The following is a 16,899-nucleotide window of genomic DNA, read 5'->3' on the forward strand; positions in this document are numbered from 1 at the left end:
TTTCTCTCCAGGATCCCTTTCAATCAGCATTTCCCTGCCTATGTGTTTAACCACATCTTCCAGAGCTCCTTATCACAACCACCGATCCGATGCCTCCAGAAGGCTGTCACTGCTGCAGGCAGGTGACAGAGCCTGTGTGGGAGCCCACCTCCTCTCCCTGGGAGTATGGCATGCCACCTCTGCAATATCTTTTGAGAATGGATGCAAATAGGAGCCACTGATTCATTCGATTTGAATTTTCTTCTCCTGCCCAAAGACAGTAACTTCATCACCAATGGATTTGTCATAAAATAAAGAATGTTTCTAACTCACAGCCAAGGAATGACAGAGTTCAAACTCAAATATTTTGAGTATTGAAAGGAAAAATTTTAGACCTAGAAAAAGAAAAAAAAGAAAAAAAAAAAAATTAAGCCAAAGATTTAGCCCCCCAATGTCCAGAGTCCATTCCCACCAGAAGATTTTAACTTTTCTTTTAAAAAATAAATAACATTAATTTAAAAATCTGAACACTAAAGCTAAGCTAAAATCCCTCTAAAGGAAAAACTATCCCTTATTCTCTCATTCAACAGCAGCTAAAAGAGCCAAGAATTGCCACTCTTTGCCATTTAGGGGGAAGAGTCAAGGCAGCAACTACTTGCTGCAGAATAAAAAACAAGAAACCCCATAGAGCTACACAAAAAGCCACAGGGGAGATTTAGGCCACACAATATTACAGTCCAAAAAGCTGCCTGCTCCCTCCATGAGGCAGAGAATGGCTCTTATACTGTGCTAATGCTACCCAAACCATCAGATGTCTTCTTTAGACTCCAACGGGCTCTTCCTGCAAGAACCACAGGCAGGAGGAGACAAGAGTGCAGCTGGCAGGTTTTCCCCAAAGTGCCAGTCTGAGCCCAGCTGCTGCCAGATTTGGATCTCTCTGGATTGCACTGCAACAAACCACAGTGCACAACCTGCTCATACACAATGCTTCTTTCAAAATCCCATAAAACTACTGTTTGACTTATGCCAGAACCACTTAAGGGCTTCTGGCTTTGGAGTTTATTTCCTTTAACCAGGGATGTTCTCCTTGACTGGGCAAAGGACTTGTGTCATCTGCAGCCTGCAGATGCCCAGTCTCAAATGATATTTTGTGGTTCTGCAGTTTTTTCAGTGTGTGCTTGCTATGACATTTGCAGTAATTTTCAACAGAATTACAGCATCCTTACAAACTTTAGGCCTTGTTTGAGGACTTGGGTACAAGTTATTGGTTGGTCAAAATTTTAAATTTTTGTTTCTCTCAGTTTCTCTTGCTGCTCCCTCATTCTCACATTACAAGAAAGAAAAGAGGCCATTCAGCTCATCTTCTCTATCAAACATTATTCTGATCACACCTCTCTCACCCTCCTGGCAGTCCCATTCTTTTCAGCTTCTTTCTTCAAAGGCAGTCCTTTCTTGCCATCCCACTAATAATTTTCACTGCCAGCTTTTAAAATCCCTTCTATTTCTCATGTCTTTTCTAATGCAGTGACCAGAAGTGGCAGCATACCATATGCTAATAGTAACACTGTTACATTTTCAGTGTTATCTCTGTTTTATTCTCCAGACACTCAAATATCTAATGTGCTTTTTAACCACTGCTGTGCATGCGAAGAAAAGGTTTTCATTGAACTGTCTATAACAATATCCAGATATTTTTCCTGAGCAGTTACAGTTCATTATATCAGACAGGCAGGTGCATTATTAGACTCTGGTTTCCAAGGTACAGTACCTTCTATTTGTCAACAATAACTTCATTTGCCCCCTTGTTTATCAGGCAGCCAGCCTCCTTTTGTTCCCTTTCAAGCTCTGCCTTTTTTAATTTTGATTCATGCACATAAGGTTGTACCATCTATAATTCTTTTACACACAGTCATCACTCTGTGTAGATCATATTTGCTAAAATATGCACAATTTCACTTCTAGTAATGGAATACCCCTCTGTTAGCCTTTTGTCATGCTTAAAATTGCTAATTCCTCCCTACCCTTTGTTTTACTGTCTCTTGGTGAATTTCTAATTTGCCATAGTACATCACATTGCTTAATTTATTTGGCAGCTTCTCTGTGAGAAGCTTTGCCAAAGGCTTTTTTTATAGACCAAATAAATTTCAACTTATTTTAAAGTCCATGATTTTCCCGACATGCTCAAAACATCTCAGTAGAGGAATACACGATTTTCTTTTACAGAAACCACATGTCCCTATCCTATCACATCATTTGTATCAATGTGCTGGTTTTTCTTTTACTTTTCTTGTTTTGTTCTGGGGTGGTTTTTTTTGGGTTTTGTTTTGTTTTTGTGGACATTGTAACTTTCCTGGTATCATAAGCCACTTCTTAAGTCATCTTTTCATACTTAAAAGCAACATCCCTGCTGATTTACCACAGTTACAAATACATGTGATCCCACCAAACAGGGTAAAACGGGAGTAGGTGTGAGGAAAAGGGTGACACAGGCACATCCTGCAATTCTCTGGTGCTGCTGAGGTTGATCTTTTCCTTTCCCCTTCCCTAAAGCTGGGTAATGCTTTGCACAGACTCTACTTTCTGGTTACGAGACACAGGCATTCACGTTTCTTTTGTAGGATTATTTTTAAAATTGAGTACATTTTCCATTTTAACACCTAGCATGTGCCCTCTGCTTTTTCATTTCATGCTCTTTTCCAACAAATTCCCTAATTTTAAAAATATTGCATTTTCAAAAGTTGAGTGCTGTGGTGCTAGTTTTGATCCTTCCCCTCAAGACACATATGTTATTTATATACTGTTTTCTTTTTTAGAGCACTTCCTTGCTTTGCTTGAAAACAAGGGGCGGGGGGGAAAGGCCTCTCTGCAGTGCTGAACTGCTGGATTAGGTGTTAATTTTTTTAAAAGATTTAAGGTCCTGTCTTATCCTTGTCTCATATGCAAAAAGTGAGATTAAAAGGGAGATACTAGAAGTCATTTGTGGTGCCTGTCTGAGACTCTGGGCACAGACTTTATGTGTTGAAAAGCTGTGCAAGTTTGCATTAGCTCCCCTCAGCTGCTTAGGAGGTCATGGAATCACAGGTGCCTCCCAGGGCTCTTCAAGTTTAACTTGAAAATAAACAAAACCCCCTTCCATAAAACACATTCAACCTCCCTCTCCCAAAAGGTAAAGATGCTTTGAAAATAACCAGTCCTATACTTCACCAAAATGGATTAGGAAAGCTTATTCAGTTATCTGACACTAGCTGAGGAAGAAAGAAGAAAAAGGAAATCACCAAGGGGAACTGAACACCTGGCCCTATTCCTCAGGACCTTTTCTGATTCCCACTATCATATCATTAATAGGCTCCCTAACTGCAAGGCTGATTATAACCCTCTTTGTATTAGACACGAACATTAATCTGGATCTCACTGAGATGGTTGCTCTTCATAAGCAGGAAAACCCTGTGGTTGAGCATCACATGACCTGCCTACCACTGCACTGAACCTTCCTGTTAAGCTTCTTCTTCCCTTCCTTCATTTTCTAGCAAACCCTCATGTTTAACCACATGTTCATAATGCCAAACTTCTTTTCTGCTGCTACAACAGATAGCTCACCCATTCCTGCCTTACACCTATACAGCAGCACAAGGAACATTTATAGATAGTGGTTTTGGCCATATGCTCCTCTTCCTCACTCCTCCTTCCAAGTGCTCAGCTAATATCCTGTTGCTTTCTTGGAACATATCTGTATGATCTCACAGCCTATCTGTCCACCAATTGCTGAGGAAGATATGTGCATGATTCAAAGGCACCAATTGGCCAAAGTCTGACTGATGCTTGTGGTATTACCCTGAGGAAAATGTAATCCCTACCAGGAAAAACAGAAAAGCCTGACTACATCTTGCTGAATTACACCACAACTTTCCATTGCTTTCTGCAGAAGAAATACACAATATACTGTCTCAAGAAGAAAACACAATCCAACTGAACATATATTTTGATAAACAGAGAGAAGGACTCAAGCATAATACATTGCTGCCTGCTTGGACAAGACCGCCTCTCTCAGTTACCCATTCATTTTGTCCAGCTTCATTTTCAGTTCAGTGCTCTCAGCATCCCTGGAAACCATGCTGTGATACCAGAATCAGCTGCTGAGATGCTCCCCCCAGTTTCCTGGGAGTAAGAGCCCAAGGAATGCACTACATGGACTAAAATTTGCCTCCAAAAAAAACCTAATAAAATTCTGTACTGCGCCCATTTTAGGGTTTTTATAAGGTGCCTACCAGTGTGGAATCTAAACACAATATAACAATTATAGTTAACACTCTGTGCCTTACTCAGCCCCCCTTGTTTGTTGTGTGTCTGTGTGGAAACTTTCCTTCTGTTTCCCTTCTTGCGCCTTTCACTTCCTCGCCTCCAGTTGTGAGCTGGCCCTGGCAAAATGCCCTTAGTGGAAGAAAGCTTCATCCATGTGGTGGGTAGCACATGCAGATCTGAATATGGGTCAGGGTTGGAATCATTCCAGCTCTCTATTAAGATTTTCTCCATAGCAGGGGATGAGACACCAAAAATGTTGGCAATGTTGTGTTCTGGGTCAGTCACGTAGATATGTTACAATTATCATAAAATTACACAGTATATATATTATATAGTTATTGGTCATTAACCTAAAGACACAGCAAGGAAGGCCCATATGGACGCACAGACCATTCATGGAAATGAAATCTCCAAATAACCAGTTTCAGTGGAGAATGCCTACAAGAACTTAGAAAAAAAAAAAAAAAACCAAGGCAGTTCATGGCTTCCTATGTCATCCTATGTTGCCTAGGATGACACAAAACCAAAATAATCAGATTTTAAGGACTGCAGCTGAACTAAACATATTTTGCCTGTTATCCTTATCAATAGAGGAAAAAAAAAAAAACCTGAAAACCAAAGAGTAGCATAAAGGAAAAAAGCTTGGTTTGTTACAGCATCTGGGAATAAAAGTTGGCTTGTAATGAATGATAAACACCAGCCCAGTACCTTAGTTCTGAGTGGCCTTTTTGGTTTTGAAAAATGTGTCTTCACCTGTAGCCACAGCTGACACATGGGGAGAAATGGGTGGAGAAGCAGAAACAGTTCTACCTTCATGGGCTGCCTGGCAGAAGGGAGATAAGGCCAGGTAGCTCCCAAAGGATACTAAGACAATAAGAAAACCAACACATGCAGTTGGCATAATCAGAACACTGCATCCTCAGTAGCTTCCAGCTGTAGTCTACCATTTCTGGTGTGTATTCAGTCCATTTTGAATGCTGTTGGATTATATATGTTATATATATATATTATATATGTATGATATTATATCATATACATATAGATTTAAAGGAAGCACTGTTTATAATGAGAAAAGAAATCTGGTATTTCTTTTATTTTTAATCTTGCTATCAATTTATGCTTCCTCCAAAAGGAATTCAAAGTATGTCTGACACTTTTGGACACAAGACTAACATGCCCATTCCTCATTCACCTACTTCAGTTTTGACGTGATAGAAAATAATTTAATTAACGCCTTAGTCAGTTGAGAAAATTGTATGAAACTGTTTGAAACTAGGGTAAAATATTATCTTTCAGACTGTTGTGCTTGTGATTCTTTGCATCTATCTGTAAGACCAAAAAACAAATGCAAACCACCTGGTTTTGTAAAACAATTGCATTCACCTCAAATAAGGACAGTTCTGCCACCAAAGATGCCCAAGTCCATCATGACCTTTATGACTGGACTGCAGTGATGGAGAAGACTTCAGACCAGGCCTCCACAGTAAGGCTGAAGGTGGCTGTAATTGCTTACATTGAGTCAAAGAGGCCTGACTCTGACCTCAGGGGTTTCTAACTGAGCATTACCCAGTCATAATTAAAATATTACCAAATAATTAACACTACATGCCACATGAGTGTACAAGGAAGTATGTTTTAAGCAGATGCAGGCTCAGTTAATGAAAGCATTAATGCTGGGAGGGGAGTAGAAAAGAGCACAAGAGCCTCAGAAAGCCATCACTTTGAGAACACACAGACAAGTCCCTAATTTTGTCCAACATCCTACCTGTGACCACCTGCAGAAATCACTATGCCAAAAAAGGAAGGGATAGATCTTCAATATTCAAACAACATTTTTTACCAGTAAGGCAAAAAAATGCAGAGAACCATTATCTCTGCAGGGAACAATAGGGATGTCATTTACAAAGCAGGGGACAACAACAGGTCTTTGCCAGGGAGTAGTAAGCTTCTAGGTGATGCACACTTCTGTGAAGGTTGTCAACAGCTAGAAACAAACGAACAAAAACCCCCAGACTTTCTTTCCATGCTGTGTTCCCATCCTGTCTATTCATCCTCTGCTTAGGTTGGCCATCTGTGCCCTCTAGTCAACATGGAACAGCAAAGAGAGAGCCATAAGCACTGAGCTTACTTGATAAGGATTAGCATGATACACTGAGGATGCCTGAGAATAGTGCACTGATCTACAGTAGAAGTGTTAAGGAATGAGCCTTCAGAATATAGGGGGATGATTTAAGACCTAGCAACAACTTAAACCATAGCAAGATCTGATGTTGTGACAAGAGGAATCTGAATAATTTACACAGAAGGGAACAGCTTCTTGAGTGTAAGCAAGGCCATACTCTTACTGTCCAGTACTCATACTGTCCAGTAAGCTCAGATTCTGCAATAGCATATATGAGACCTGAACAGGCATTTCTGTCCCCCCTCACACCAGTCCGATACCCTGTTACACACATTCATCTAAAACAGACAAAAAGGTAACTATAATAAAACATTTCCCTATTATTAAAAAACTCAACTGCATTCACAAGGGAAATGTTTTCACTTCAGCTTATCAAAGGGCTAAGAGGACAGGTACCATTTTAATGTCCTCAGGAATATTCTACAGCTAGCAAGACTCAGCACTTTGTGTTGCAACCACATAGTACTTCAGTTAAGCAGACAATCAGTTTCTTCATATTTTTATATTTTTCTGTATCAACACAGATGTTGCTTCCTTCAGAAGGTCATCTTCAGCATGAGTCCAAAACTTAGGCTGAGTAAAAAACAAACTTTAAACTTGAAAACAAAATATTACAGTATAATCTGTCATTCATTTTGGTTTAGATGATTCACTGCTGAAATGCCCACAGTTAAAAGCTGCAGCAAGAAAAAAGTTAAAACTGCAGGCCTGCCTGTAGAAAGCAATGGAGAGATCCCTGCTAGAGCTGGCCAAGTTGGTTTGCCCAGTTAAAGTGAGACACTGGCATGCAGAGTTATTAGCTGGCATCCTGGGAGTAGCACTGATAGAATTGCGTGGTGTCACATCGCAACCAACATCCCTGCCTCTGGTGGTTCCAGCTCTGGAAATGAATCAGTCACAGACAGCTTGTGCTGCACCCAATTGACATAACCCAAGGCAGTTTCCACACTGCATAAAATGGAAAAGCAAGCAATGGAATAAAAGTTATTTCTTTCTTTTTATGGCCTCTTCACTTAAGTACAGGCATCATTCGTAGTACGACTAGGGAAATTTTGTTCTTGCAAATGCAAATGAAATAGCTTTGTTATACTATCAGTTTTTGACTGATGATGTGAGTATTTTGATTGTCAGTAAAGATTTCCCTTACCTTCATGTGTGATTTGAGATTGTCCTTGCGTGCACAGCGGAAAGGACAGAGTGGGCACTGATGGCTCTTCAAACCTGTGTGAATCACCATGTGCCGTTTCCAGTAACTCTTCCTCTTGATAACCAAACCACAGATGGGACACTGGAAAGGTTTTCCCCCTTCTTCTTCTGAAGCTTAGCAGGAAGAAAAAGAGAGAATCCTTTACAAGCACTTGTCAAATACTTTCCCCTTGTAAACATACTCAAAATATCATTTCTCAAGGCTAGAATTTCATCTGTAAAGAGACACCAGTTAAACAACAAGAGGTACCAGAAGTTTCCATTCTCCCCTGCATATACCTTTTCCCCTGGATCTAGTTATTATCCCTTTTGAGAAAGGTCACCATAATTTATAAAGGTTAATACCCCAAACTTCCTTTCACTAATCAGTAGAGGATGCTATTCTCTCTCACCTGGGTCCTAATGTTCCTTATAATTTAACTGCACTGAGATGAATGCCTCTCATAATCATCACTTTTCAGCTTCATTTCCTATCAAAGGCTGGTTGTAGCAGAGTATGGAAAATATGCATAACTGTTAAAAAATGATCCATTTCTACATGTGATGGTTAGCCAGCAGGGAAGCAGGACATAAAGCATGGAAGAATCCACAACTTAACTGAAAAGCATACTGGTATTGCACAGCAGATATATTTAACACCAGAACTGAAAGACTTTGGAAGTCCTGCTGCTGAAATTGTCTAGTTATAGCTCAAGCAGATACCGCTGCAGCATCAGCCATCAAAGGTCTTCAGGTTACAGGTTTCCTTCTGCTCCTCTAATTGCCAGGGCTTTAAATCTACTGCCTTCTTAAATGTCTGCACTCTGCTTTACTGTCCAATTCACCTAAAAAAAAAGATTTGGTGGCACTGATCAGGAAAATATGGTTAGACCTCAAGTGCAGAAGCATCACAAGGTTGAAGGAGAGAGAAATGCCTTGCTGCTGACTTTGCACAACTAACCCTCCATCCATCCAACATCTCACAACAATTTCCTCTCATAATTATAAAGAAAGGCCTACTATTACAGTGGAACTGGATGTCCTTTTCCTCACTGTAAAAGACAAGACTGTTTTCAAATATCCAGAGCTCAGCAATGTGCATCTTGCTATTCAAAAATTCTCTCAGACTATTTAATCTCATTACTATTACTGATAAGAATCTAGCAAACATCAAATTCCCTTGATGAGGAACTAAATGATAAAAACCTCCAGAAAGATTCGTCACACCCCAAAATACAATTCTTGCAATTAAGTAGGAAATAAACCCACTGTAATTCAACTGATTAGGCAGTCATTATGTAAGTACAGAAAGGGACACAATGTCAAAGCATGTACTATTGCAAGTTCAGAAATTCTCCTTGTAAAATATTCTATTATACTTAAAATATCAAACTGTTCCCATCTCTGCCTCTCTAAAGTGTAGGCCAAAACCAACGCCATAACTGCTTATGTTTGTTTTAAAATTTTTTTACTTTTTCTTCACAAAAGGCAGGAGAGAGACAAACCAGAGACCACAGGTGGCTTTTTTACCTAGCTGATCTTTTCCTTCTATCACATCTTTTCTTCAGCTTCTGGTTATCACCCAGAAGAGAAATGTGTAACAAGATATTACCTGGTTTTGACCCCCTTAATAATAAATCTGCAATCAAGATGGATCAATGGTGATTTAGCACATTACAAAATATGCAAACAAGTGGGATGAATGCATGTAACCTCACCAATAACAGTGACAATTAGTGTTACTCAGGAATTGTGTCAGTGTGCTCCAAAGTTGAACCATGTTAGCTCTATACTTCATGAAGCTCAGAATAAAAAGGAAATCAGGGGTTTCAACTTTCCTTCATTTATACTGATCCCTATTTTATATCACAATATTACTCCAGTGAGGAGAGGATCAGCCAGTGCTTCCCAAAGAAGTTTTGGAACAAAATTACAAGCATCACAGGCATTAATTTACACCAAATAAGTATTCAGTCGGTAAAAGAAAGGTCTGTCACCCACACAAACAATCAGAACTTAACAGACATTCCAGGCTTCCTTTTCAACTTCATCCCAAATGTGTAAGCAGTTTATAAAACTGGTAATATTAACAGATTGATAGAAAAGTTAATCTCCTCTGTACCAATTTACTATAATAAACATGCAGGTCATGCAAAGCAGACATGCCATTTCAGAGGCAGCTACACTCTGATAAGCCATGGGTCCAGCTTATTCTGAAATAATTCTGAGCAAATAGCTCAACATGGTGGACAAAAGAGCAGCAGGCATGCTCTTTTTATTAACTTACTCCTCTTTAAATAGCCTCCATCCTTGCTGCTCCTTACTTACATCTAATTAATCTCACTGAGTATTGATCTCATAACCAAAGCTACATGTTGCTGGTGGGGAAGTGAACCAGATTCATAACAGCAAAGCAAACTCATCAGTGCATTAAAAGTTCAATGTATGAGCGTGGGGAAAAAGACCTCTCAAGCTATACCTACTGGGAAAAGATACTTCTCTCTGAGAACAAGACAAAAAAGTCTCAAAGAACAACCAGACAGACACAACAAGATAAAGCATTATGCAACTATAAGCCTTTTTTTTTTTTTTAATATTTTAATGCCACAAGGCTCTCTGAGCAAAAGTAATCAGGAATGTGTAACATTTATTTTCATGGCAAATGTACACATTCAGCTTTTAGCTTATGTTACTCCAAGAAGGACTTCATCTAAACTAATGAAAACCAGGCCCATGCCAAGAACGGTTTGCCACTTTAATTGCCTTGGCAAAACACAGCAGTTAAGCATTTGTAGAACACATGTATAACACAGAGCAAAAACTGGTACTGGCTGTAACTCATTGCATCCCTCTCCCTCCTCTTCCAAGGGAGGGATGAGCATTGCTGTCCATCCAATAGCTTCTAAGCCATGAGTGTTGACCAAGAGCTGCACGGGGACAGACCAGGCCTCAGGATACCCCTAAACAAAGAGGTTTGGCCAGAAAAACAGCAGGACAATTACACAACTTGTAATGTACATGTCAGACTTCGTATTTGTACACTGGCTTGTGCAACCAGGCTAGTATTCCTGATAAACCTCAGCCTGATAAAGCTGGAATATACTGAACCACCTTGTGCATCTCATGAAGATACCTGCCATACTTCCTTTTCCTCTTCAGCAGAACACTGATGACACCTGAAGCCATATGTTCCACCGGAAATTTGAATCCGTGATGCAAACTTTTTACAGAAAGAGATGAAAGAAATTATTTTTCCTTATTTTGAAGATGGATCATGTAAATTCTCCTGCATTCTCCTGCCAGTTCTTTAAAGTTTTTGTTACCCAGACAGTTTCTTCTTCTTCCCTATAACCCTGATTCCTTGACTGTCAACAGCTGGAACTGATGGAGGAAAGTCAGATGTGCAAAATGGTTCTTGTTGAGCAAATTAGAGAAATGCAGTTTAGTTGGATTTCTTTTTTTTTTAACAACAAAGGATTGTAAAATATTTTAATGAAAAGTGGCAACACAATAATATACTCTGGTAAATTAGGACAGGATAGTAAGCGATTACACAAAAGTCCATTTGTGACAAAGACAGCAGGAGGGAGAATTCTCCCTTGTCCAATATTTCAAAAGCACTAGTTTTGTACATGCTCACTGATACTGTGAGCTCCCTCACAGGGATTCTTTGATCTTCTCCATTAAATATTTTTGTGGACACATTCTCAACTTGGCAAGAGAGGAAAATACTATTGTATGGAATGAAAGGGGGAAAAAAATGTACCGATCTGTACACTTACACCTTTAAAATAGGGAAACATTTGTGACAGCTTGGTCTCAAAGTGGTACTTCAAAAAGCTTTCCTACTGTTCACCTAAAGTATCTATTTCTTATTTTCGTAAGACATGGAATCAAACCAAATCCAGACCCACTGAAGAGATGTTATATAAGCCTATAGCAAAACAAATACATTCTACTTTGTGCTTCAAATTGTATCCATACCTGTACTAGTGGGTTTGGATGCTCTTCCCTTCGGGACTGGTAGTAACAGTAATTCCAAAGACTGCGGTGGAGTTGCTTTCTCTTGCTTCATCTCTGAAAGCTGCAGGGGATCCTCAGGAACCAGTGATTTCTTCTTCTCAGCCAGGAGGGTGCCTGCAGCCCTTGCAGCAACCTCCTTGAGGAGGGCAGCTGAAGAGGTCATGGAAGCCAGGGACAGAAAAGAGCTGGCTGGAGGTGGGTGCTCCTGCCCAGGAGTCATGCTTCTTTCACTCACTTTCTTAGATAAAGCTGCTAACGTGGAGCTGGCTGACTGAGAGCTAAAAGGCGAGGAAAAGGATTCGAATCGTATCGTGTCCTCAGTCCTGGAAAAAGATTTGTCCTGCAGAACGGCATTGGCTGCGGCTTTCAGCTTCAGGATAGCTGAATCAGGGGACAAACCACAGGTGGTGGTTGAGTTTGGCAACCACTTACCTTGATTCCATATAAAGTGACTGCCTGCATTGTATTGGTCACTTTGTTCCTGTTTCTCAGCAAGCTTTCTGGCAAGCACACTTAGCTGCTGGGCATGGTGAGCAGGTGGAGAGAAGGAGATGTTTGAGCCAAGATTTACGGGGGACTCAACTCTGCCATTGACTGTAACAGCAGCATCCAGCTTGAGGGAGCCAGCCTCCAGGAGCCGCCTCAGGTTACTGCTCAGTGGCTTGTTTGGACCAGGAGGTTCCTCTTCACCCAGAGAGGACACATCTGGAGAAAGGTGCTCCTTGCTCTGTAGCGTGTCTCTTAGTGCCTCATTTTCAATGGATCCCAGCTCTGCTGTGTTGCTGCTCGGCGTTGCACTTCCCAAAGAGGTATCGGGGGAGGTGGACTGCTCTTGAATTCTGTCCTCAAGAGACAACTTAAAGTTCTCCTGGACTTCTCCATATGATGCTTCCGAAGGAGTTTCTGAAGAATTCCCAAACCAGCGTTCTTCTTCACTGAGCTCACCTTCCACTTCTTCCTGTCGGGCACCATCTGTGTGGAACCAGGAATGACAGCATTATTCCCAAATATGTGTAAAGCAGTTCTTAGCATGAAGCATGCCTGACCTCTGCATGACCCTCCTGAATAGTCTCCTAGCACACCCCCCTAAAGTACCCGGGCTTGGAATCAGCCTGGATTCAGTGACCAGAAAAAGAGCTTTTCAAAATGAATAAATCTTTCTTAGAAGACAAAATGATGACAAACCTGTCATCTTTCAGTCTGCATAACTAAAGCAGCTAAAACTGCAACAATACATATAAACATAATATATATTCATATATTGCAAACAATTCTTTATTGACAAAGTCTGTACATCCTGCAAAATATTATGAACTCTCTGGTATAAGGCAGGGATTTAAGAGATCAGAAATTACTGGATACTTCTGTATTTGTACAGCCAGCACAGGTGTGCCTTCAAAGGCAGAGCAGGTGTGTAGCTACTCAAATCTCAGACCAATCCTGCAGTGACCCCTATCTAAAATAAAATAAAATAAATTTGTACTGATAATTCACAGTTCATTCCTGAATAGCTGCAATGATTAATACATGAATGCAGACTAAAGCTCTCATCTCTCCAACTACTTGGGAAAGGAGTATCATACACACAGTGTTGTCACATACAAACTCTAGTTGTTCTTATTTGTCACTGTTTAATAAAGTTTTAAAGATCATCCTAAACTGAACTTAGTTTAACTGAAAAGAAAAAAAAAGAGAAAGTGTTGGTTTCACTAAGTTACATTTTCTCCTTTCTGGTAACTGCAAAACACCTGAGTCTCTCCTGAGACCTGCCAGTGTTTAAAGCACTGTGACCCTGGATTGCTCCTCTTCCTGACAGGTATTCAAAGTCATACAGATGTGACCAAGACTTTTTTTTGGCAGATCTTCCTACCCAATCAGAACACAGTAAAGAACAACAGCAACGCTAGAATTAAATTCATATTATCTCCTCTTGCCAGATACATCTCACATTTCTTGCTTTTAGACAAAATGTCCCAAGCTGAACAAGCATCTGTGTAATCACACTACAGCAAGACAAAAGTATTTAATATAACCCTCCACTGACATTCTGGAAATAAGCCTGCATAATATGCATTGTGTCTATGATCATGTATTATTCCCAGATTCCCAATTTAATTCCAGCAAATTACAAAACTTGGAGAGAAGTTAATGAATAAAACTTAGATTTCTATTATTGCTTTGGTCCAAAGAATTTAAGGAGGAAAACTTAAGACAAATGTATCATGAATATAGAGATAAAAATGTACACTCTGAATGCAAAGTCTTCGGAGTTTTATATGTTATACGGAATATGAGGCATAGTCTCTCACAAAAAGTTTCTTTTATTCAAAACCCTTTGGAAAAAAGGCACCAATATTTTAGAAGCTGGCAATAAACTCAATTACCTTAGGTTTGTAATTCAAGCAGAAGTTTAGCATATTCCCTTTTCAAAACAAGCAAAAGCCAAACAAACATCCAAGCTCTTAGCTAGAATTATTTTGGTATTGTTCAAGTTAGCAACACAGGCTCAGCAATAACATGTGCATAAAGGCCAAGTACCATGCACATTCAAATAAAGGATAGATGCTAATCAGTTGAACCAGCACTTAGGTAGGTTAAAGGAGAACTGAATGTATTCCCTCTTCACCCCATGAACATTAAAAAAGTAACTTGAGCATGTCTGTACACCCGAGTGCTCTCACGTGAGAGATCCATTCACTCATCCCAGATGCAAACAAGTTCTGGATTGGAAGCCAAAAAAGCATCTTACTGGCACTTTGTCTGAACTCATACACCAAGTGCAGGGCACATCCTCTGGGACACAGGCTGGACCTGACATCACTGCACAGCTCTGGAGCCAGAGCTAGCCTGCTTCCTACCACTCATCTGTCCGTTGAAACTATCTCTCCTCTCCCCTGCAAACCCCACTCTCTCTTTGTACTTTCCATCCATTCATAGGGAGAATTGCATTTCCCTCCACCCAGAAAGCCACTAAAACGTTAGAGTCTGAGGCATATTTAAGTGTAAATGGATCCAACTTTTGTTTTAGAGAAATCTTCAGCTTACTAAACCCCCAAACTTCTCTGTTCCTTGCAGTGGACCTCAGCTTCTTTCTTTTTACAGACATACACATTCCCCATTGGTCTTGCCTATACAAAAGGGCAACCGCCAAAATGTTATTGACAGGGAGCAGCAGGAGAGCGGGATTCTTCATTTAAAGGCTTGCTCCCAAGCTCAAGATTTCCCTCCTCTTTAGGTAACACACTGAGAGCTCCCTCTCCTGTTGCTAATCTACCTGCGACCACTCAAGGCCTCTCAAAGCTGAATGCAGTTTCTATAATAAAGGGCAAATTTTCTCTCCAGTCTCACTATCCCAAAAGCCAGCAGGATACTTTTTTTTCCCCCACCAGTGCAGTTTCTTTCTGTAGCCAGAAATCAGACCTCTAACTGCTGACACTGTTCTAATTTTCCTCTTCTCAGTAATTCCCAGTTGCTGCAGCATCAAGCCCACTGTATTTGAAGGCTGTAAGGTTAATGCTGAAAAAGCCAGCATCGGTGTCTTATCACAAGCTCAGTCAAGCTTCCCTTTAAACACCAGTGAATTGGTTTAGAAGCAGAACAGTGAAGCCTGGCAATTTCATTGCTAAGCAAAGTTGCCTTTCAAGGCCTTCAGGGCAGAATTTTAATTCACATTGACTTGTAAGCCTGTGAGTTTGAACAAGGTTGAACACTCCAGGAGAAATCAACCCAACAATTTCTTTATGATTTCAAATTATATAAAAGCTTCCCTCAGAACCCAGGGGGTTCATGGGTCACCCAGACCAGGTTCGTCTGAAGTAGGACCCAACCTCCACATGTCTGTCAAGAAATTTCAGCTGTTTTTCACATCTGTGGCAGAAATCTGCATGACATGTTTTTCCCTTCTCTCACAACACAGTTATGGAGCTCATCATGATTCAAGAGTCAAGGCCTGTCATTACTGCTACTTCCTGATTTCCAGAGTGATTCTGAAACAAGAACTGCTTCTTAAGCTTTTTGCCACTGGCAGAGGCTAGTTGGGAATTACAGACAGCCTAAATGTTTCGGGACTATCACATTGCTCACCACCCAGGAGCCTCAAAAAATATTTTCCACTCCTGTCAGCAATGACAAAAGGCACCAAAGTACTGCTGGGTGACTGCTGCCACTGATGCAGCCCGTGTATCCATCTCTGGCAAAGCCACAAATGTGTGCAGAAAGCACTGTTTGAAGAAGCGCCAGTTTCCCTCGCTCGCCAGCTCATCTGCTTGCTTTCAAATACAGAGAAGTTAATTTTCTTCTTCAAGAGATCAGTTTGACAGACAAATCTTATTGATCCCAAAGTGTGTTATTTTACTTTGTGACCATCTGCCCTTTTATTTAGAGTGCTGATTAGAATCTGACCCTGGTACCAATAGAAATGTAAATATTAACTTGCTCAAACTACTTATATCTGAAAACTGAAAAAGACAAACATGTTTGTTGATTTATACACTGAGTCACTCAGTTCAAATGCTGGAAACTTTAACTGTACCCACTGCAATGTACACATGCCATTCCAGAAAGTGGCAAGTGTGAGATGATCCACAGCTTCGCTCTGTAGAACTTGGAGGGGAGAAATATCAACGTAGTGAGTTAGATCTCCAGGAAAAAGAAGAGTCTCAAAGTTGTGTTACTGAGCAACAGACATGGGCAGTGAAAACATGATGGAAAGAACACCATTTGAAACACTAGAAATTATCTGAGAAGAGGCTACAGCTAAGGAACCCATCCCAGAGAATAATTTTTCCTGCTAAGCAGGACAAAAGTCTACTTTAATCATTCAATGAAATGAGTAAATTACAGAACTTCAATATAGAAATCCATATGCTGCAGTGATAGGAAACATATGGGAATTGTAATGATGGGATTACAGAATGAAAATTAAAGCAAATGTAAAAGTAGGTAGAAGTCAAATAATTTCAAAGAAATGCACACAGAAAAACTGCTGATGAGATAAATTAATCAAAATTGCCCTTTTTCAGCACTTTACATTTGAAGGAAAAACTGGGAACCTACAGAACCAAGATTTAAAGATATAGGAGAGCCAAACCTTGTCTTTATCATCTTGATATCAATTACCCTGATTTGTATAAGAATTTCAGATATGATCATTCAAGTTTGCATCAATCTAAATAAAGTTACAATTACATTTGTTGTCCATTTGACACCCAGATCATCTTCCTAATTTTCTG

The 16,899-nt window shown here is 40.1% G+C and overlaps 1 protein-coding gene across 1 annotated transcript in view; it reads right to left on the minus strand.

Moving 5' to 3' along the window:
- The window catches only part of ZNF827 (zinc finger protein 827), a 100,621-nt gene that overhangs the window by 63,416 nt on the left and 20,306 nt on the right, over window positions 1-16,899 (minus strand). The window contains exons 2-3 of the mRNA XM_053941210.1: window positions 11,630-12,640; window positions 7,608-7,780 (exon numbers count right to left, since the gene is read on the minus strand). Coding sequence (XP_053797185.1) covers window positions 7,608-7,780; window positions 11,630-12,640 — 1,184 coding nt within the window. The remainder of the gene's footprint in view (window positions 1-7,607; window positions 7,781-11,629; window positions 12,641-16,899) is intronic.

The sequence above is a fragment of the Vidua chalybeata genome, chromosome 4 (assembly GCF_026979565.1).
Source record: "Vidua chalybeata isolate OUT-0048 chromosome 4, bVidCha1 merged haplotype, whole genome shotgun sequence".
NCBI classification, from domain to species: domain Eukaryota; kingdom Metazoa; phylum Chordata; class Aves; order Passeriformes; family Viduidae; genus Vidua; species Vidua chalybeata.